Source organism: Panulirus ornatus, chromosome 19, assembly GCF_036320965.1.
Source record: "Panulirus ornatus isolate Po-2019 chromosome 19, ASM3632096v1, whole genome shotgun sequence".
In the NCBI taxonomy this organism is placed as follows: Eukaryota; Metazoa; Arthropoda; class Malacostraca; order Decapoda; family Palinuridae; genus Panulirus; species Panulirus ornatus.
In genome coordinates, this window is record NC_092242.1 from 50359258 (window position 1) to 50383110 (window position 23853).

General features: G+C 42.8%; 1 protein-coding gene across 5 annotated transcripts in view; it reads right to left on the minus strand.

The window, feature by feature from the left end:
- Positions 1-23853, minus strand: part of LOC139755494 (sodium-dependent neutral amino acid transporter B(0)AT3-like) — a 343634-nt gene that overhangs the window by 30032 nt on the left and 289749 nt on the right. For all 5 annotated transcript variants that reach the window (XM_071673833.1, XM_071673834.1, XM_071673830.1 and 2 more), the window contains 3 exons: positions 18532-18615; positions 16793-16954; positions 11997-12107 (listed from right to left, as the gene is read on the minus strand). In XM_071673833.1, coding sequence (XP_071529934.1) covers positions 11997-12107; positions 16793-16954; positions 18532-18615 — 357 coding nt within the window. The remainder of the gene's footprint in view (positions 1-11996; positions 12108-16792; positions 16955-18531; positions 18616-23853) is intronic.

Genomic DNA, 23853 nt, shown 5'->3' on the forward strand with positions numbered 1-23853 from the left:
TACATTGGTAGGTTTTCTGTAAATGCTAAACAGTGATTCAACTGATGATAAAACTGATATCTGTAAGGTTTTAGTGTATGCCAGTTTGTCAAAACAAGTGGAACCTAATTGCCCTAAAAGATATATAAGAGCTATTAACACTTTAAAAAAGACAATGATATACATATTACTAAATCAGATAAGGCTAACACTGTTGTGATTATGAACAAAAGTAATAATTTTTCTAAAATGATTGATCTTTTAAAAGATGACACAACATATTCTAAACTTAGTAAGAATCCCCTAGAAGCAATTATTTCCCATTGCAATAAAGAACTGAAGTTGTTGTTGAAAGGTAATGATTCTCTTATCAAAAGTTTGTCATCTTTGTCCCCTTCATTGCCATATATGTATGGACTTATCAAAACACATAAACAACATTTTCCAGCAAGACCTATAGTGAGTTCAGTAGGCTCCATCACATATAAATTATCAAAATGGTTAGTTTCCTTATTAAGCCCTTTAGTGGGTAAGATATCAAATTCTAATATCATGAACAATGTAGATTTAGTTAACAAGCTTAACAACATCAATGTTAATTTTGACTTCAGACTTGTTAGCTTTGATGTTTCCTCACTTTTCACAAAAGTTCCAGTTAATGACCTTTTAGAATATTTGCTTGATGTTTTGGATGATATTCATTTACCTGTTTCAAAGTCTGTTTTCACTGAATTGATAAAACTGTGTATAAAAGACTGTGTATTTCAATTCAATGGAGATTATTATGCTAAAAAATTTGGTATGGCAATGGGTAACTCTCTTTCACCTCTACTAAGTAATCTTTATATGGAATTTTTGAAACAGAATTACTAAAGGATATCTTACCTTCTAACGCAGTTTGGTTTAGGTATGTTGATGATGTTCTTTGTGTTTGACCAACAAATGAAAATTTACAAACATTTCTCCCTTTACTTAACAATTTAGTATCTTCCATCAAATTTAATGTGGAAAATGAAAATAATGGTATGTTACCATTTTTAGATTGCATGATCCATAGGCAAGAAAACAAGTTTGAGTTTAGCATATACAGAAAATCTACCAATATATGCTCATATATCCATCATTACTCATCTCAACATGACAGAGTTAAACTATTATCATTTCAGTCTATGTTCCTTAGGGCGTTACGTATTTGCAGGCCAGAGTATATTGATAATGAGTTTGAGAAAATATATTCTATTGGATCTAAGTTAAAGTACTCTAGATCTTTCATTGATAAATCCCTAAGTTAGCAAAGAAATCATTTTATAGAGTTGAGCCCAAACCTCCCATTGACACCAAGAATCTTTTAGTTCTCCTTTTTGATAATAATTTTACTTTACTTCCCATGTTGCTTAAATCCTTTAATGTAAATGTTGCCTTCAGCAACAATAATAATGTAAAGAATATCTTAATCAGGAACTCACCAGAAAATTCCCCTGGGTGCATCTATAAAGTGCCATGTAGAAATTGTGGTAAGTTTCATGTTGGGCAGACTGGTACGGATCTTTGTTAGACTTAAGCAACATGAAACTAGTATAATAATGGGACAAGAATCAAATGACTTGTTTAATCACGTTAAAAACTATGACCATTTTATCAACTGGAGTAATGCCATCTCAGTTATTAAATCTAACTCTAGTACCAAGAGAAACATCACTGACTCTTCTATTACTGAATACACAAAGAATTATAATCTTGATATTAGTAAAGGTCTTTATAGATTGGATAACTTTATTGTTGATAAAATTTGTCAACAATTCACTTTCTTGTCCACATAATAGTTTATGATACGCTCGTTGTCTGTTTTGAACAATCGCAAGTTTACCAAATGGCGTCCTAGCTACGTCTCTTCGTTGCATATCAACTGACTATTATATTTCTCTCTTGTGTCTCCCCTAATGATGTGATTATTACACGAAAGTGCTCTTGGGAACTTATATATATCTATAAAACCACATACACACACACACACACACACACGAGTGTAAAACTCTCTTCCCTTAACATATAAATAGTAATCATAAATAGTAATCACAGACACCCACGCGTAAAGAACTCCCTCATCGCACAGTACAAGTTGGTAATTACTCACACGCATTGTGTGGTGCAACTCGGCCCGCCACACAACAGCCACCTAACACACAACTCCCACCCTCCGCACCACCCCATCCAGCTATGGCCCGACACACACACCCCCAACAAACACCGTCTCCCTGCCACGAACCCCGCACCTCAGACACAACTTGATCGATCCAGCCTCCCCCACACTGCTCGCTCCTGAGATGTTAGAAAGGAAAACGGTGATTTTGGCCAGGATGAGTGTGGGGCGGGGGACCTCACACGCCACCTTAATGTTCGAGGAAAGTAATCTGCAACACCTTCCTTATTGCCATTTGCTACAGTGTCGCGTCCGTCATGTTTGTGTACCTCCAGTGACCGTGCCATGGCTTAGTTTGTCGCTTAGGAAGGAGGGATGAGCAAATGGTCAACGTATAGATATAATCATTTAAAAGCCGAGCTTTAAACTCGTTGAACCCCAAATTCTCAACACCACATGCCTATCGCACAGACTATTTGAATCCCCCATATGGTGCTCTCATAAGCTTTCTTTACGCTTCACTTGTTCCAGACATCTATTTCTCTGTTGTTGAAGATGTGCATCCGCGAGTCCCCCTCCCCAGAAATACCTTTGGTCAGTGTTCTGTAATCGTGATTAGTCTAAATCTCAGGAGAACTAGGCTATAATAACATCATCGTAGATCTGCTATATCCGGTGGTGGTGTACATGTCAGCTGTTCTACCTTACTCTTCAGGATGGGGTGGATCAAGGACTTCCCGTCTCTCTTTGCATCCAAACTCCTTACAAAAAAAAAAAAAAAAATAATCCCTGACGCACAACAGGATGAACCAGAATATCCCACTCCCACACAACACGACTGTAGACCAACACGCCCTAAGAATAATTGCTGGTCACCATGCAATCACAAACACCCACAAGTCATTCCTCCCAGTCCTGATAACCTTCTCTGGCAATCAAATGTGGACACCAGCTGTGTGAGTTTACTCAGACCCTTGCATGTTTTTTTTTTCCCTCGAGAAAGAAAACGACATGTGTGATTTCTTCAGTAACTTCTCTGTTTTGTCACTTGAGGAAAACAAATCAGTAATGCACGTGGCGTTTAGCTCATTCTTCATGTATAATTACGTGAACAATAATTCTCTCTCTCTCTCTCTCTCTCTCTCTCTCTCTCTCTCTCTCTCTCTCTCTCTCTCTCTCTCTCTCTCTCTCTCTCTCATATAGTAGAGGAAGCAATCTGGTTGTCCCCATTCTGGACGTCTCGACACCGGCCAACCTCCTGGACAACATCTCCTGTACTTCAACCACTTCAACGAATTTGTTACACCTATCGTTTGGCGGGGCAGCCCACCTGGCGGCCACTCCCCACACTAACTGCACCTGGGGGAGCAGGGCGGGGGTTTCCCTCACCTGTGGACTGTCCGGTTTCGTCAGTGTAGCAGAGAAGCCAACAGTGATAAATTTAGCCACCCGACCCTTGCACTCCTACTAGCCTTGGGGTCAGTATTCTACCACAGACATACAGGAACGTTTATGCCATAAATTCATTTATATTTGACTCTGATTAACTTCGGGTCGGTTGTGATTCTGTATTTGTATTTTGAATACTATCGCTTTGTTTATTGATGGATAGTGTAACCCTGTCTTCCGTTTTTTCTCTTCTCTGGCGAAGAGTATTTTGAATGAAACCATCATCTGTTGCTCGTATGACGAAGCATAGTCGAGTGAACAAGTCTGGTAAACAAAGAGCTTGTTAGCTTTTCTAACTTAGAATCTTATAATTTATGAGAACGGCTGAGTAATTCCATTCCCCATAAACAACAGGTTTGGAAATCAATTCAGCCAACTGCATCCCTTCGTGCGTTGTCATCACAATATGTTTACTTTATTTATGATTACTCCAGTACCATTATCGGTATCATTATCAGGACAATTACTGTTGCAGACATGCAGGGAATCTTGTTACGTTAAGTTAACTCAGGTTGGGTTTGGTTGAATTTGATTGCTTGATAGTTTTTGGTCTTTTGAACGATTCTCACCTTCATTTCTATCGCAAATAGGTGGATGTCCCAACCATTGAATTTACCCCATTTTCTATGAAAGTGCTAGTATCACCCAATGCCTTTCGATAGGATCCTGCTTCCCAAGACTGCGCTACTTTCAGTAGCAGGGAAATGTAGACCCCTTTGGACTGCGGTATTCTTTGATAGTCCCGTGCATGCGGAGTCCGGTAACAACTCACAATATATATATATACATACATATATATATATATATATATATATATATATATATATATATATATATATATATATATATGTATATATATATATATATATATACATATATGAAAGCCGGCAAGGCAGCAGGTTTGGATGGTATTGCAGTGGAATTTATTAAAAAAGGGGGTGACTGTATTGTTGACTGGTTGGTAAGGTTATTTAATGTATGTATGACTCATGGTGAGGTGCCTGAGGATTGGCGGAATGCGTGCATAGTGCCATTGTACAAAGGCAAAGGGGATAAGAGTGAGTGCTCAAATTACAGAGGTATAAGTTTGTTGAGTATTCCTGGTAAATTATATGGGAGGGTATTGATTGAGAGGGTGAAGGCATGTACAGAGCATCAGATTGGGGAAGAGCAGTGTGGTTTCAGAAGTGGTAGAGGATGTGTGGATCAGGTGTTTGCTTTGAAGAATGTATGTGAGAAATACTTAGAAAAGCAAATGGACTTGTATGTAGCATTTATGGATCTGGAGAAGGCATATGATAGAGTTGATAGAGAGGCTCTGTGGAAGGTATTAAGAATATATGGTGTGGGAGGAAAGTTGTTAGAAGCAGTGAAAAGTTTTTATCGAGGATGTAAGGCATGTGTACGTGTAGGAAGAGAGGAAAGTGATTGGTTCTCAGTGAATGTAGGTTTGCGGCGGGGGTGTGTGATGTCTCCATGGTTGTTTAATTTGTTTATGGATGGGGTTGTTAGGGAGGTAAATGCAAGAGATTTGGAAAGAGGGGCAAGTATGAAGTCTGTTGGGGATGAGGGAGCTTGGGAAGTGAGTCAGTTGTTGTTCGCTGATGATACAGCGCTGGTGGCTGATTCATGTGAGAAACTGCAGAAGCTGGTGACTGAGTTTGGAAAAGTGTGTGGAAGAAGAAAGTTAAGAGTAAATGTGAATAAGAGCAAGGTTATTAGGTACAGTAGGGTTGAGGGTCAAGTCAATTGGGAGGTGAGTTTGAATGGAGAAAAACTGGAGGAAGTGAAGTGTTTTAGATATCTGGGAGTGGATCTGGCAGCGGATGGAACCATGGAAGCGGAAGTGGATCATAGGGTGGGGGAGGGGGCGAAAATCCTGGGGGCCTTGAAGAATGTGTGGAAGTCGAGAACATTATCTCGGAAAGCAAAAATGGGTATGTTTGAAGGAATTGTGGTTCCAACAATGTTGTATGGTTGCGAGGCGTGGGCTATGGATAGAGTTGTGCGCAGGAGGATGGATGTGCTGGAAATGAGATGTTTGAGGACAATGTGTGGTGTGAGGTGGTTTGATCGAGTGAGTAACGTAAGGGTAAGAGAGATGTGTGGAAATAAAAAGAGCGTGGTTGAGAGAGCAGAAGAGGGTGTTTTGAAGTGGTTTGGGCACATGGAGAGGATGAGTGAGGAAAGATTGACCAAGAGGATATATGTGTCGGAGGTGGAGGGAACAAGGAGAAGAGGGAGACCAAATTGGAGGTGGAAAGATGGAGTGAAAAAGATTTTGTGTGATCGGAGCCTGAACATGCAGGAGGGTGAAAGGAGGGCAAGGAATAGAGTGAATTGGAGCGATGTGGTATACCGGGGTTGACGTGCTGTCAGCGGATTGAAGCAGGGCATGTGAAGCGTCTGGGGTAAACCATGGAAAGCTGTGTAGGTATGTATATTTGCGTGTGTGGACGTATGTATATACATGTGTATGGGGGGAGGTTGGGCCATTTCTTTCGTCTGTTTCCTTGCGCTACCTCGCAAACGCGGGAGACAGCGACAAAGTATAATAATGATAATAATAATAATATATATATGTATATATATATATATATATATATATATATATATATATATATATATATATATATATATATATATATATATATATATATATATCGATTGGTTCTCAGTGAATGTAGGTTTGCAGCAGGGGTGTGTGATGTCTCCATGGTTGTTTAATTTGTTTATGGATGGGGTTGTTAGGGAGTTGAATGCAAGAGTTTTGGAAAGAGGGGCAAGTATGAAGTCTGTTGTGGATGAGAGAGCTTGGGAAGTGAGTCAGTTGTTGTTCGCTGTTGATACAGCGCTGGTGGCTGATTCATGTGAGAAACTGCAGAAGCTGGTGACTGAGTTTGGTAAAGTGTGTGAAAGAAGAAAGTTAAGAGTAAATGTGAATAAGAGCAAGGTTATTAGGTACAGTAGGGCTGAGGGTCAAGTCAATTGGGAGGTAAGTTTGAATGGAGAAAAACTGGAGGAAGTAAAGTGTTTTAGATATCTGGGAGTGGATCTGGCAGCGGATGGAGCCATGGAAGCGGAAGTAGATCATAGGGTGGGGGAGGGGGCGAAAATCCTGGGAGCCTTGAAGAATGTGTGAAAGTCGAGAACATTATCTCGGAAAGCAAAAATGGGTATGTTTGAAGGAATAGTGGTTCCAACAATGTTGTATGGTTGCGAGGCGTGGGCTATGGATAGAGTTGTGCGCAGGAGGGTGGATGTGCTGGAAATGAGATGTTTGAGGACAATGTGTGGTGTGAGGTGGTTTGATCGAGTAAGTAACGTAAGGGTAAGAGAGATGTGTGGAAATAAAAAGAGCGTGGTTGAGAGAGCAGAAGAGGGTGTTTTGAAATGGTTTGGGCACATAGAGAGAATGAGTGAGGAAAGATTGACCAAGAGGATATATGTGTCGGAGGTGGAGGGAACGAGGAGAAGTGGGAGACCAAATTGGAGGTGGAAAGATGGAGTGAAAAAGATTTTGTGTGATCGGGGCCTGAACATGCAGGAGGGTGAAAGGAGGGCAAGGAATAGAGTGAATTGGATCGATGTGGTATACCGGGGTTGACGTGCTGTTAGTGGATTGAATCAGGGCATGTGAAGCGTCTGGGGTAAACCATGGAAAGCTGTGTAGGTATGTATATTTGCATGTGTGGACGTGTATGTATATACATGTGTATGGGGGTGGGTTGGGCCATTTCTTTCGTCTGTTTCCTTGCGCTACCTCGCAAACACGAGAGACAGCGACAAAAAAAAAAAAAAAAGAAAAAAAAAAAATATATATATATATATATATATATATATATATATATATATATATATATATATATATATATATATATATTTTTTTTTTATGTGTATTACAAAATGTTTGACTAGACCATTACTCTTCGCATTTCCACTATCTTGCCTTACCTTGTTCCTTACGTCCACACTTCTTTTCCTGAGGAAATATTTTCTTGCATTTCTTCCTGTACATATGATCACCTGCCATCTACTTGTTCAACGCGGGTTTGGATTTCATTTGACTCCAGAAGTCAGAGCGAGGCTGACGTCCCATGGCCTCTTAGAAGAGTAGCGTACGCAGCAAGCTTACCTCCTCGTCTTCATCATCCACCCAGAGTGGGCAGACGGAAGTGCTCCTCTCCTCTCTTCGTATCTCATACCAATATAGTTGGATTCCTTTAGATTGTGCCTGTCTGATGTGGCTCCTCAAATAAGTGGCTCAGAATATTGTGGCAATTTTCCAGTCCACGTCGACTGTATACATCGTGTGTGTCTATCTTCAGAGACATGTGACGATGACCAAAATTTGGCTTCTTCTCCTCACGATTCTTCCCTCACGATGCTCTGCTCTGTAGTCAACTCTACGACTTTTGTGAAAATTACGATTCGGTGTCACTCGACCAGTTATGTACTTACCATTTGGTCTGTTTAAACCTCCCTTTCCCAACACTATGACTGCATCATCCAGGTAGAAATATCATTAACCCTTTGTGCTGCTATGTTGCGATGCGGGTAGGTTAATTTCCAGTGTTTCACGTTTTCTGGTCTATTGCATATCTTTCATAATTCTAGCACCGTCAGCACTCAGATTTAGATTCAAGTCGCCACGTCTGACACACATTTTAGAAGTAGGAGAAATAGTAGCGGTTCCCGCACTGGATATCTGCTGTCTTCTGTCGTGCAAGATTGTCTTATCAAGACTTTCGCGTATTTTCTCTACAAGGGTGAACATGGCGCGGGCAAAAGCGTAATCCAATCATGGCCATGTTGGATGTAAACAGTGTGTGTGTGTGAGAGAGAGAGAGAGAGAGAGAGAGAGAGAGAGAGAGAGAGAGAGAGAGAGAGAGAGAGAGAGAGAGAGAGAGAGAGAGAGAGAGAGGAGCTTCTACGCTCGTGTACCTATAACTAGATTTAGCCAAAATGTAAGGGTTACTGCGAAGCGCTCACCGGGGAGAGAGAGAGAGAGAGAGAGAGAGAGAGAGAGAGAGAGAGAGAGAGAGAGAGAGAGAGAGAGAGAGAGAGAGAGAGAGAGAGAGAGAGAGAGAGAGAGAGATTAATTTGAGTTCCTCGAGTGTTTGTCGCCCCAACTCTTAAAGAGCGGAAGCAATACAGGGAGAGCAGGAGACACAGGAAGGAAGCAGAGTGCACGGCTTCGCTGCTCATGAAAGGAAGGAGGTATTATCATGGTTATTTCCCCATTTGGCTGGTGTCCAACGCTAAAAGAGGCGTCCCACGGCGCAGCACATACCCGTCAGGGACATGCAGACACTTCACTAGTGGAGCCACCTAGTCAAATGATGCACTTAAGACGTCAATGCATTTTGTTTAATGATACAGAAATAGCCGATCTGTAATACATTAGATGTTAACTGTTACTATATAGCGGGCCTGACGATGTGTTTGTGAATGAAAAGGTTTTCCGTGAACCAGGAGGAGGAGGAGTAGGAGATACATTTCTTCCTGTGCAACAGGTCGGGAGTTGGGAGGCAGGCTGGAGGAGGGGACCTGTTGTTGAGAGGGAGACGAGCTGGAGGAGGGGACCTGTTGTTGAGAGGGAGACGAGCTGGAGGAGGGGACCTGTTGTTGAGAGGGAGACGAGGTGGGGGAAGAGACCTGTTGTTGAGAGGGAGACCAGGTGGAGGAGGGGAACTGTTGTTGAGAGGGAGACGAGCTGGAGGAGGGGACCTGTTGTTTTAGCAGGTGGAGGTCTGAGGAGGACCCGACAGACTCGTCACCCACAGAGGCCCCTCTCGTTACAAAGGCTCAGGTTTATAATGACTTCCTTCTTTGGTAAATATTATGACCAGGAGAGCTGTGTAAGAAGACGGGGGAAAGCGGTTTAAGATGGTGACCGGCAGTAATGTGTGGGAGTGGTGGGTGGTTGGGGCTGGTGGTAGTGGAGGATGGTAGGGGTGGGTGATAGTGTAGGATGATGTGTGGTAGGGGTGGTAGGTGGTATTATTGGGTATCAGTTACGCATGGCAGTAGTAGATGGAAGTAGCAGGATGCAATAGTGGTTTGTAGTAGTGGATGACACGGTGGGCGGCAGTGGTGGGTGGTAGTGATGGGCGGCAGTGGTGGGTGGTAGGTGGATGGTAGTGGTGGATGGTAGTGGTGGACGGCAGTGCTGGGCGGCTGTGGTGGGTGGTAGGGGTGGGCGACAGTGGTGGATGGTAGTGGTGGACGGCAGTGATGGGTGGCAGTGATGGGTGGTATGGGTGGGCGGCAGTGGTGAAAAGATGTTGGCGGATGTTGATGGTTGATCTTGAATGAGGAGCTGATGTTGTCGGTCTGTAGTGGGTAGATTAAGCTAGAACTAGTAAGGCTCTAGTGCCAGGTGACACTGGAAGGTGTAGGTGGGTGCGATATAGTACCAGGTGACACTGGAAGGAGTAGGTGGGTGCGATAAAGTGCCAGGTGACACTGGAAAGTATGGGTGGGCGGGATATAATGCCAGGCGACGTTAGAAGGATTAAATGAGTGGGATAAAGTGGCAGGTGACACTGGAAGGAGTAGGTGGGTGGGACATATTGCCAGGTGACACTGGAAGGTGTAGGTGAGTGGGACATAATGCCGAGTGACACTGGAAGGTTCAGGTTGGTGAGATAAAGTGCCAGGTGACACTGGAAGGCGTAGGTGGGCGGGATGTAATGCCTGGTAACAATTTAAGGTGTAGGTGGTTGGGATATAGCGCCAGGTGACACTGGAAGGTGTAGGTGGGTGTGGATATAGTGGCAGGTAACACTTGAAGGTGTAGCGGGTTGGGATGTAGTGGCAGGGGACAGTGGAAGGTGTAGGTGGGTAGGATGTAGCGCCAGGCGACGCTGCAGGGATGAGATGGGTGAGCTGTACTGCCAGGTGATACCGGAGGATGAATGTGGGTGGGTTCCTCCTAGATCACACCCATACACGCCTACCCCTGGTCTCATGACGTAGTCACACATCCACACCTGGTCTCATGACGTAGCCAAATACCCACACCTGGTCTCATGACGTAGCCACTCACCCACACCTGGTCTCATGACGTAGTCACACATCCACACCTGGTCTCATGACGTAGCCACACACCCACACCTGGTCTCATGACGTAGCCAAATACCCACACCTGGTCTCATGACGTAGCCACACACCCACACCTCCTCATGGCGCTGCTCCTCCCAGCAACTGGGCCGCACGGAGGAGGAGCCAGATACAGTCGTCATAATGCGCGCCTCTCTCCATCCCCCATAAGGAGGTTGGCAGGTGTTCCCAGCCTCACTAGTGAGGACTCTCAACCAAAGGTCACGATGAATGATTTATGGTTGACATTTACCCCGCGTATCCCCAGCTCCTGCCTCTTACCTACTGAACGTACGCCTGCCTTTGTTTGCTCCTGACATCATTATAGGTCACGAGGCTGCATATATATATATATATATATATATATATATATATATATATATATATATATATATATATATATATATATATATATATATATATATATATATATATATATATGTATATATATATATATATATATATATATATTATATATATATATATATATATATATATATATATATATATATATATATATATATATATATAATATATATATATATATATATATATATATATATATATATATATATATATATTATATATATATATATATATATATATATATATATATATATATATATATATATATATATATATATATATATATATATATATATATATATATATATATATGACCTTTTTTCAATGCCCATATCACTCACTCAGCTCCCCATAAAATGTACTCCTCTCTTTTCCACTCCTCACTTCCAGTTTCATTAGCCAGTAATAGCCACCCACCTCTTGTAGTATACTTTCATCCTCACCCTCATCAATCATGATCTAAGCCACCCTTCCACACGTTCCCACAGCTCCACCTTTATTCTTTCCATCACTCTCGTCCCCATATTAACCCATCGAACAGTCCCGAATAAATTCACTCTATCTTTCAATCTAGTTTCATTCTGACAAAACATCCAAGTTTCTGTCAAAAGTTATAGGAGCCATCTGTCTCATCTTCTCATCCTGATTACAGCTACGCATATGTAGGGAGAGTTTCCTGGCCTCCCATTATTATTCCTCCGTTATTACTCACCCTCTTACGACATACTGTGCAAGAGTTGTATGGGTAGCCATCATACTTCCATGTCCCCAGGGACAGACAATTTTGTGATTTACGGTAAAGTATCGTGTGAATAACATGCTGTCAAGTGGTATGTGTATATGAGGCAGAAAGACAATGACCTGGGTCAGGGAAGGGAGCGTGACAGCTGCTGGGGTAATGGCTTCCTAACTCCTTGGTCGTTGCCTGTTTATATATAGATGTAGATATGATACTTACGTCTGGCGTGAAGAGATGCTTGAGCCCATCTTGCATACCATTGAGAGTAATTCCGCGCACGAAGAATATCACCAGCACCAGGTAGGGGAAAGGAGCCGTCACATACACCACCTGGGGATGATATACTCGGCTTTAGGGAAGTAATCATACGACCAGAAGAGTAATACATGTAAGACTATAAATGGGAAAGAAAATGGGATTCTTATAGACTAAGAACTTAACTGAAGGAATCAACAATCGACAAAATGAATTTGTTTACAGTGGCGATCGGTGCACAGCGACATGGAAACCACTGAGCCGCTGGGGAGAGTAGGAGACCAGGGTAAAGAAACTACGTTTCAGTAAAGAAACACTAGTTTCAAAAGGGAAGTTGGATGTGGTGAGGGAGGAGGTCTAGTTTCCTTAGATAAGGAGAAACTCTGAGCCAGCGACAGGAGAGCACTTCACACGGCAGGACAACTCTACACTTGACGACGTGTAGTGTACACAGTGGCAGGACTTGACCCGCTCTCCATACATACCCGGCTCGAGAGGACTCACGTCTGACGTCTCACATCAATGAGTGTTCCCAAGTACGAGACAAAAAATTAAAGAAATGTTTATGATTTAAAGTAGAATAGTTCTGTAATGTTGTCACAAACAAAAACTATATATATATATATATATATATATATATATATATATATATATATATATATATATATATATATATATATATATATATATATATATATATATATATATATATATTATATACTTCATAAATTCTTAAATAAACTCTTATATTAATCTATCCACGCAGAGATACACAAGGTTTGAGGACGGGTCACGGTGGAAAAAGTCTTCGGTATGAATATGATGTATCAGGATACACGCAACAGGGATCTGTATGTGCGATGGACTTGGTAGTGGCGATCGTCCCTAAACTGTCGCCATCGTCCCACCTCAGATGGCTGGTAGATGAAACAAACTGTCTGCTGGCATTTATTGGAATATCACTGAAGTTATATGGTTAAGGAAACATTCGGCAATTGGTCATAACATTAGCCAAGATTAGAATATACTCCTCAGGTTTGGTCATCGCGCTTAAAGAAGATCAGAGGACTAATAGAGAGGCTCCAGAGCAGGGCAACAAAGACGGTAGAGGAATTACGGGAGCTGAGTTACAGGGGAAGTCAAAAGGCCTTGAATTTGTACACAGTGGATGAAGCGTGCAAAAGAAGCGTGTGGCTTGCGGAAGGTGGGAGGTGGTTATGTGAGAAGCAGTAATGAATGTTGGGATGAGGAAGTTACGTTGTTACTAGTTAAAGAGAAAAAAGAGGTGTTTATGGGCGTTACGTGCAAGGAGGGAATGCGTGTGACTTGGAGATGTACAAGAAAAAGTGACAGGAGGTTAAGAGGAAGGCGCAAGTGGGCTGAAAAAGAAGACAAATGAGTGTTGGGGTGAACGATTTTTAATTTTTCATGTTGAAGGCTCCCGTCACGGACATAAGTCGACATTAAGGCGAGGCCCTAATTGAAATATATAGAGAAATATGAAACAGAAAAAGGAAAGACCAAGAAAAGTATTTGCCAATTTTTGAAAAGGTGAAAAACCTGTCTTTTGAAATGTACCAAGTCATAGTTATTGGGAAAGACATGAGAAAGTAGCGAGTTCCACAGCTTCGACGTGTAGGGAAAGAAGCAGGTTCAAAACGGCCCACCCTTGAGTTGCCGATGGCCACACAATAATCATGTGATGAAGCAGCTTGCCGAGTATTGCATGGACTAGCGAGTGGTGGGGGCACGCAGGTAGCCAGCTCTCGGGTGCAAAAGACCAAAGAAATATCTGTATAGAGGAAAAGTGAACCAATATTGCCGCGTAAGGCAAGGAGGTTACGTTTGAAAGTTAGCCCGGGAGAGTTTATAAGGTGGACTGATTTCGAGTCAACTCGGTCAAATAAGGATGCAGATTTAAAGCCACCTCAAATGTAAGAGCAGTACTCCATAGAAGAACGAATCAATCCCTTATATAAACGGAGCAACTGCTCAGAAGAGAATTTTCGACATCTAAACAGGACTCCCAGTTTCTTAGAGGCAGACTTAGCTATTCCTTTAATGTGGGGTTTCTAAGAAAGTGAATGTTACAGTAGTACCAAATATGTTCATTGAATCAAAAGGTGGAATTACAGAACCGTCAAAGGAGAGACGAGAGTTGTGAAGAGTTTTCGATACAGAGGTGGGTAGAGACTGGATCTTGGAGGCATTAAACTTACCAAGATTTTGTCTACCCCAATGAGATATGCTGTCTAATTTTGAGTTATTGAGATATCCGTGTCAAGACAAGATACAGATCGAGTGAGAGAAGAGGGAGCAGAACTGAAGCATGTGGATGTGTGTAATGTTGAGTCGTCAGCGTGTGAGTGCATTGGATTATTAATGGAGGAGAAGAAATCGTTGAAAGGAGAAAAAATGTAGAGAACAGGACAGACCTTGAGGGACACTGCTATTGATGGAGAACGGGAGGTTGATCCATCAACAACCACAGAGACAGATCACCCACGGAGGAAGCTAGATATGAAGGAGCAAAGTGAGGGAGAGAAACAATAAGAGCGGAGCTTAGAGATGAGACTCTGGTGTCACACGCTGTCAAAAGCCTCAGATATGTCGAGGGCAACTTGACTCCCCAAAATCTTTCAGGCATGACGACCAGACATTAGTAAGATAAGAAAGAATATCACCAGTGTATTTCACTTTACGGAAGTCATGCTGCTGATCAGAGAGAAAACTGTGATTTTCAAGGTGTTTGCGGATATGGGAGTTGAGGAGGGATTCAAGGACTTTGAAAATGGTAGATGTCAAGGCAATAGAACATCTAGAAGGGTCAGAACGGTCACCCGTGTGTGTGTGTGTGTGTGTGTGTGTGTGTGTGTGTGTGTGTGTGTATTTGTGTGCGTGTTTTCGTACAAGTATACTGAAGAGAAACATCAGGAGGTTGTGACGTGTACACCAGAAATATAGTAAGGTATATATAACTCAAGGGAACCGAAACATAAGACTGGTGCCACAACATCATTATGAAGGCCCCACATCCCTGGCTGGGTAGGTGCACGTTAGTCCTACTGCTGGGGGACGGCTACAATACACCAGCCATCCATTAGGGAACAAATGGTGTCATTAAATAATCGAAACGAATAAATTACACCCAGGAAAACCTTAAGGTAAAACGCCATTGATCAGGTCTGTACCGTGATTAAGAAGGAGGAAAAAGCTGGGGTTATTGTGGCTGAGGCAAGGAAGCTCTGGTTGGGGAATGACCGGTGGTTGCTGTGGGTCAGGCCAGGAAGCTCTGGTCGGAAAAGTAACCTGGGGTTGCTGTGGGTGAGGCAAGGAAGCTCTGGTCGGGAGAGTGAACTGAGGTTGCTGTGGGTAAGGCGAGGAACCTTTGGTTGGGAGAGTGACTTGGGGTTGCCGTTGGTATAAGAAGAGAAGGGCAATAAGGAGAGTGACCAGGGGTTGCTGTAGGCGAGGAACCTTTGGTCGGGAGAGCGACCTGGGGTTGTTCTAGGGGAGGCGAGGAACCTCTGGTTGGGAGAGGGACCTGAGGTTGCTGTGGGCGAGGAACCTCTGGTCGGGAGAGTGACCTGGGGTTGCTCCAGGTGAGGCGAGGGACCTCTGGTTGGGAGAGGGACCTGGGATGTCTGTGTATGAAAAAAAGGATGTTTCAGGAGGAAGAAAGACTTCTTGGTCCGGTTTGTAAAACAACAATGGCGTTGTTACAGACTCGCTGGTTTTACTGGGGTCTAGGCTACATCTAGGTGACTGTAAAGAAGTCTCTGTAATATTGGGTCAGTGAATTAGTAAGACCTCATGTTAGTTTTGGATCCCATATGAGGAGCCTTTGTTACGTTTGGGAAGTCGAACCTATGTATGTTACATTTGGGTGGTCAAGCCTTTGCTACGTTTGGGACATCGAGCCTATGTCACATGTAGGAGGTCGAACCTATGTTACATTTGGGAGGGTAAACCTATGTTGTGTTTGGCAGGTCGAACCCATGTTACATTTGGAAGGGTAAGCCTGTGTTACATTTGGAGAGTCGTGCAGGAAACCATGTTTTATTTAAGTTGTCCCTGTTGATGTCACGGGAAGCTTGATTTTAGAAGCTTGGTTTACTGTAACAAGAAGTTTGATTTTAGAATAAGCTTGGTGTAACAAGAAGCTTGATTTGAGAAGCTTGGTGTACTGTAACAAGAAGTCTGATTTTAGAATAAGCTTGGTGTAACAAGAAGCTTGATTTTGGGAAAAGCTTGGTGTGATAAAAAGCTTGATTTTAGAAGCTTGATGCAACAAGAAGCCTGATTTTAGAAGAAGGTTAGTGTAACAAGAAGCCTGATTTTAGAAGGAGCTTGGTGTGATAAAAAGCTTGATTTTAGAAGCTTGATGCAACAAGAAGCCTGATTTTAGAAGATTGGTGTAACAAGAAGCTTGATTTTAGAAGAAGCTTTGTGTACTGTAACAAGAAGCTTGATTTTAGAATAAGATTGGTGGAACATGAAGTTTGGTGTCATGAGAGGCTTAATGTTACAAGAAGCTTGATTATGGAAGAAGCTTGGTGTCATGAGAAGCTTAGTGTCTCATGAAGCTTTGCGTCGCGAGAAGTTTAGTGTTACAATAAGTGTTTGGTTACAAGGAGCTGAGCGTCATAAAAAGCTTGGTGAAACACGAAGCTTGGTGTCATGATGAGCTTAGCGTTATGAGAAGCGTGGTGTTACAAGAAGCTTGGTGTCACGAGAAGCTTAGTGTCACAAGGAGTTACCTTGCCGGAGGAAGCGATGCCCTTGGCCATGCACAGGTAGGTCAGGAGCCAAGCGATCAGCAGGCAGACAGCGATCTTCCAGTTGAACTTATCCGGGTGGTTGATGTCAGAGGAGATCTCCAGCGTCTCCCGGTACCAGAAGTACTCAGTGGGGCTGCTTTTCTGTGGGTGGAGTAAATCATTCAGGCGACCTGGGCCACATGCATAGTGAGAGTGTATGTGGTCTTAGGATCGTCCATAATACCTGAATAAGGTGTTCACGAACTCTTTTTTTAGGGGCGGACGTGATAAATAACCTGACGCCCTCATTGACCCTGGCAGTTGTTGATCGGCGCAGAGTACAACAGATACCCAACCAACCCAACCATTCACTAGAAACAGAGCAAAATGCATCTGTGCGAAAAACTTTTCACCGATGATTTGTAATGTAACATTTCGTAAAACAACTACCTTAACTCAGGAGCACTACCCTTGGGTCTATCAGACCCAAAGCTTTTCGAAGTTCGTTTGTTCCACCGTGTTCCCATATGTAGATGACCACTTGGCTCCCTCTACCTTCAGTTCTAGTTCAGACATCGTCGAGGGCGGATGCATCACTCTGTGATCCTGTACCTAGTGTATTGTATGGTGTTTGGGTCCGATAGACCAGTGGATAGTGATAATGTGGGAGATAGATGGCCTGTCAATGATAAATGGACTACTTGACCACAATGGTGCACTAAGCTAGGGGCTTAATACATGAAATGAATACAAAGATATAACTTACTGCATATTATCACAAGATATTGGAGGATAAGGAACGGATGTGAAGTGACCCAAATGTTTTCTCAAGATAGCCAACTTTATCTTTCATTGGAAAATTGTTGTTACATCTACCAATATAATCTGAAAAGGGAAACATTATGAAATTATGTTGTCTTCCTACTTTAGATGATTGTAACTGGAAAAGGGAAATCTTTGAAACGTCCTCATTACCTTCTCCTGCACCCGCTTCTTACCAAGAATCTTACCTTACCGTAAGGCCATACAGCTGTACCTTGCCACTGTGCCTTACCTAATACCTTACCCTTTCTTCACCCATACCACTGTCCCTACCCTCCCCTTTCCCATACCACTGTCCCTACCCTCCCATTACCCATACCACTGTACCTACCCTTCCCTTACCCCTGTATCTTGCCTAGTATCTTACCCTCCCCTTACCCATACCACTGTACCTACCCTTCCCTTACCCCTGTATCTTGCCTAGTATCTTACCCTCCCCTTACCCATACCACTGTCCCTATCCTTACCTTATCCATGTATCTTACCTATCATCTTATCTTCGCCTTGCCGATGCCACTATCCCTACCTTTCCCTTGCCCTTGTACCTTACCTATCACCTAACCCTAATTTTAACCCAGGTCTACCATAGCTCCCTTGGCAACTAGTCCCCTGCTCATTGGTCTAACCCTAGTCTCCTGGCCACTAGTGAACCCCAGGTTCCCAGATCCCCAGGTTCCCAGGTTGCATGGCTACTGATCTACCCCAGGTTCCCTGGCCACCGGCCTACCAAAGGTTTCCGAGCCACTAGTCTACCCAGGTCACCTGGCCACTGGCCTACCACTGGCTACTTGGCCGGTGGTCTACCCCAGGTCCCCTAGCCACTTGTCTACCCCAGGCCACCGCTCTACCCCAGGCCACTGCTCTACCCCAGGCCACTGCTCTACCCCAGGCACCAGGTTGGTGTCAAGAGGACTCACCTCGCACTCCTTCACTATCCTGTAGGAGCCGTTGTCGTAGTACTGCTTGGGACACTCAGACCACGGCAGCGGACTCCGGAAACTCTGTGGAAGGGAAATTAGTTCTTATAGTGTGGTGTCATTCCTCCTGACGAAGGCGATGCAGCATCGTGGAACCTGTCGATCATATCATGTGGGTACAGCACCGTCGACTGACGAGAGCAGACATCCTCGGAACGTGTGATTTGCAACGAATTTTGAAACTTCATGAAATACGTCCTGGAACTTCTCCTCTCTCAACCTTCATATTTCTGGTCCCATACTAACCACAGGAAGATACTGACGTACAAATTGCTACCATGAGACCCGACAGACCCACCATTCCAATTCTCTGTAAGACCGCGCATCATACACACCACAAGCCTCTTCACCCACGCTGTTTCCCTTGACTCCGTTCCGTGTTATTTATAAATAACGTCATTCCATTCAGACGTGCCACTACCTCTCAGCCATGTCTCACACAAACGTACTGTGGTCAATTCTAACTTTTCTGGAACTCTGTGAAATTCCTATCCTCTTATATTCATTATTTAATCCTCTTACACTCCACTCGGTCAGACCAACACGTAACTCTTGTCAAGAGCACCTGCAGGCACAGCACACTGCTTTTGTCTGAGATCACAAGCATCCGAGGTCTCTCTAGTCAGAGGCCACAGGCGTCCGGGGTTATAGGCATCTGTGACTACAGATGTCCGAGGTCACAGATGTTCGAGACCACAAAGGTCTAAGGCCAAAGGTGCCACATGCGTCGGAGGTCACAGACCCCCAAGGTCACTGGGTTCGAGTTCACAGCATCCGAGCTAATCAGCTTGTGGAATTGTGTGTTGATAAAGGGCTGGTGATGGAGAATACCTGGTCAAATTCCTGGCTTATGTACCAGTTCGTGGTTGTTGATGTATGAGCTTCTGTCCTTTCTCCCTCACCAGCGGAACAGCGGTGTCTCTTAAGGCTCTCTCCTGTCTCCTACACTTTTTCTCCCCTTTTATCAACGATTTTCTCTCTTCTACAAATAATCAAATGCTGAGTGTAGTTCAATGTAACAACAGTGGAATGCGTTCATATGCTAACGACTCAACACTGCATTCTCCACATCCTTCAAATCTACTCCTCTCATTCGACCTGCATCTCGTCTTGAAACAACTTCCTCTATAAACTGAGACTTGAACGGGATACCTCAGTGAGGTACACAAAATCTTGTTAAGTCTCTACCCATCTCTCTGTCGTAAACTCATCACAACTCCCGTCCCTCCTTTCATGGTTCTGTAATTCTACTTCTTGACTCGATGAACAAACCTGGTATTACTGTTAACATCCACTCTTTCTCGTACACCCCACATTTCGGGAATAGCTAAGTCTGCCTCTAAGAAGCTGGGTGTCCTGCTCAGATGTCGAGATTTTTTCTCTTTCGAACAGTTGTTCCGTTTATTCAAAGGATTGATCCGTCCGTGTATGGAGTACTGCTTTCACATTTAGGGTTGTCCTTGCGATCCGACTTATAGACTGTCCCAGGCTCACTTCCAAACTTGACCCCCTTGCCCTACGCCGCAATATTGGGTCCCTTTCCCTCTTCTATGGGTATTACTTGGGTTTTTGCTCCTGAGAGCTGGCTGCTTGTGTGTTCCTACCACTAGCTAAACCACACTATGCTCGGCAAGTTGCTGCGTCACATGAATGTTGTGTGACTATCGGCAATACAAGGGTGGGCCATTTTGGTAAGTGTTTCCTTTCCTACGCCTCATAACTTTGGAACTCTCTACCTTCTCATGTCTTTTCCAATAACTATGACATGGTACATTTTAAAGGACAGGTTTTTCATCCTCGGCTCTTCTTTATCCCTTTCACAATCCTCTCTATATTACAATTAAGGCTCAGCCTTGATGTGAGCTTTTGCCCGTGACTGGAGCCTCCAACGTAGTAAAAATATATGCATATGATAGGCATGCAAAGGAGAGATTCTTGGATGTGAATATGTTGAAAGGAGCAGCTGATGAAAGCTTGGTGGGAGTTTTAGGAAGAGAGGAAATTATAGGAGTGAAAGGTGGGTTATTAAAGTAAGTGAGCTCAGGAATGGAGCTTATGAGAAGAGATTCCAGGAGAGATTGTGTAGAATGGCAAAAAGAGGGGGTAAATGAAGCTAGAAAAATGAATGAGACACGGAAGATGTTTAAGCACGCAATGTTCACATGTGCGAGAGAAGTCTGAGGCATGCAGAAGGTGGGAGGCGAACAGGTGAAAAGAGCAGTGATTGATGCGATCTGGAAGTTTAGGCGATAGTGACAGAGGGAAGAGAGGTGTATGGGTGTTATTTGCAGGGAAGGAGTGCGAGTGATTGGGAGATGTACAGGAGAAAGTAGCAGAAGGTGAAGAAAGGAAGGTGCAGGGGTTGACAAAGAGGGCAAATAAGAGTTGTGGTTTGCGAGTATCAATAAACTTCAGGGAGTATAAGAATAGATTTTGAAAGAATGTTTTAGCAAAATATATGAATGGTATATATATATATTTTTTTTTTTTTTTTTTTTTGCTTTGTCGCTGTCTCCCGCGTTTGCGAGGTAGCGCAAGAAACAGACGAAAGAAATGGCCCAACCCACCCCCATACACATGTATATACATACGTCCACACACGCAAATATACATACCTACACAGCTTTCCATGGTTTACCCCAGACGCTTCACATGCCTTGATTCAAGCCACTGACAGCACGTCAACCCCGGTATACCACATCGCTCCAATTCACTCTATTCCTTGCCCTCCTTTCACCCTCCTGCATGTTCAGGCCCCGATCACACAAAATCTTTTTCACTCCATCTTTCCACCTCCAATTTGGTCTCCCTCTTCTCCTCGTTCCCTCCACCTCCGACACATATATCCTCTTGGTCAATCTTTCCTCACTCATTCTCTCCATGTGACCAAACCATTTCAAAACACCCTCTTCTGCTCTCTCAACCACGCTCTTTTTATTTCCACACATCTCTCTTACCCTTACGTTACTTACTCGATCAAACCACCTCACACCACACATTGTCCTCAAACATCTCATTTCCAGCACATCCATCCTCCTGCGCACAACTCTATCCATAGTCCACGCCTCGCAACCATACAACATTGTTGGAACCACTATTCCTTCAAACATACCCATTTTTGCTTTCCGAGATAATGTTCTCGACTTCCACACATTCTTCAAGGCTCCCAGAATTTTCGCCCCCTCCCCCACCCTATGATCCACTTCCGCTTCCATGTTTCCATCCGCTGCCAGATCCACTCCCAGATATCTAAAACACTTCACTTCCTCCAGTTTTTCTCCATTCAAACTCACCTCCCAATTGACTTGACCCTCAACCCTACTGTACCTAATAACCTTGCTCTTATTCACATTTACTCTTAACTTTCTTCTTTCACACACTTTACCAAACTCAGTCACCATATATATATATATATATATATATATATATATATATATATATATATATATATATATATATATATATATATATATATATATATACATATATATATATATATGTTTATTCATATTATGCCTAATCGCCGTCTCTCGCGTTAGCGAGGTAGCGCAAGGAAACAGACGAGGAATGGCCCAACCCACCCATATACAAATGTATATGCATAAACGCCCACATACGCACATATTAATACATATACATTTCAACGTATACATACATATACATACACAGACATATACTTATATACACATGTACATACTCATACTTGCTGCGTTTATCCATTCTCGTCGCCACCCCGCCACACATGAAATAGCAACCACCCCTCCCCCACCCCCCCACCCCGCCTCCAGCGAGGTAGCTTTAGAAAAAGACAAAAAAGGCCACATTCGTTCACACTGTCTCTAGCTGTCATGTGTAATGCACAAAATCCACAGCTCCCTTTTCACATCCATATATCTATATCTATATCTATATCTATCTATCTATCTATCTATCTATTTATCTATCTATCTATCTATCTATCAATCTATCTATTTATCTATCTATCTATCTATCTATATATATATATATATATATATATATATATATAAATATATATATATATATATATATATAAATATATATATATATATATATATATATATATATATATATATATATATATATATATATATCACTGAAGTTCCCATTTGCTCCCTTGTCTTACGCACCCTATTTACCTCCTTCCAGAACATCTTTTTATTCTCTCTAAAATTTACTGATAGTCTCTCACCCCAACTCTCATTTGCCCTTTTTTTCACCTCTTGCACCTTTCTCTTGACCTCCTGTCTCTTTCTTTTATACTTCTCCCACTCCCACATTAAGAGTAAATGTCAATAAGAGCAAGGTTATTAGGTACAGTAGGGTTGAGGGTCAAGTCAATTGGGAGGTGAGTTTGAATGGTGAGAGGCTGGAGGAAGTGAAGTGTTTTAGATATCTGGGAGTGGATCTGTCAGCGGATGGAACCATGGAAGCGGAAGTGGATCATAGGGTGGGGGAGGGGGCGAAAATTTTGGGAGCCTTGAAAAATGTGTGGAAGTCGAGAACATTATCCCGGAAAGCAAAAATGGGTATGTTTGAAGGAATAGTGGTTCCAACAATGTTGTATGGTTGCGAGGCGTGGGCTATGGATAGAGTTGTGCGTAGGAGGATGGATGTGCTGGAAATGAGATGTTTGAGGACAATGTGTGGTGTGAGGTGGTTTGATCGAGTAAGTAACGTAAGGGTAAGAGAGATGTGTGGAAATAAAAAGAGCGTGGTTGAGAGAGCAGAAGAGGGTGTTTTGAAATGGTTTGGGCACATGGAGAGAATGAGTGAGGAAAGATTGACCAAGAGGATATATGTGTCGGAGGTGGAGGGAACGAGGAGAAGAGGGAGACCAAATTGGAGGTGGAAAGATGGAGTGAAAAGGATTTTGTGTGATCGGGGCCTGAACATGCAGGAGGGTGAAAGGAGGGCAAGGAATAGAGTGAATTGGAGCGATGTGGTATACAGGGGTTGACGTGCTGTCAGTGGATTGAATCAAGGCATGTGAAGCGTCTGGGGTAAACCATGGAAAGCTGTGTAGGTATGTATATTTGCGTGTGTGGACGTGTGTATGTACATGTGTATGGGGGGGGTTGGGCCATTTCTTTCGTCTGTTTCCTTGCGCTACCTCGCAAACGCGGGAGACAGCGACAAAGTAAAAAAAAAAAAAAAAAAAAAAAAAATATATATATATATATATATATATATATATATATATATATATATATATATATTATATATATATATATATATATATAT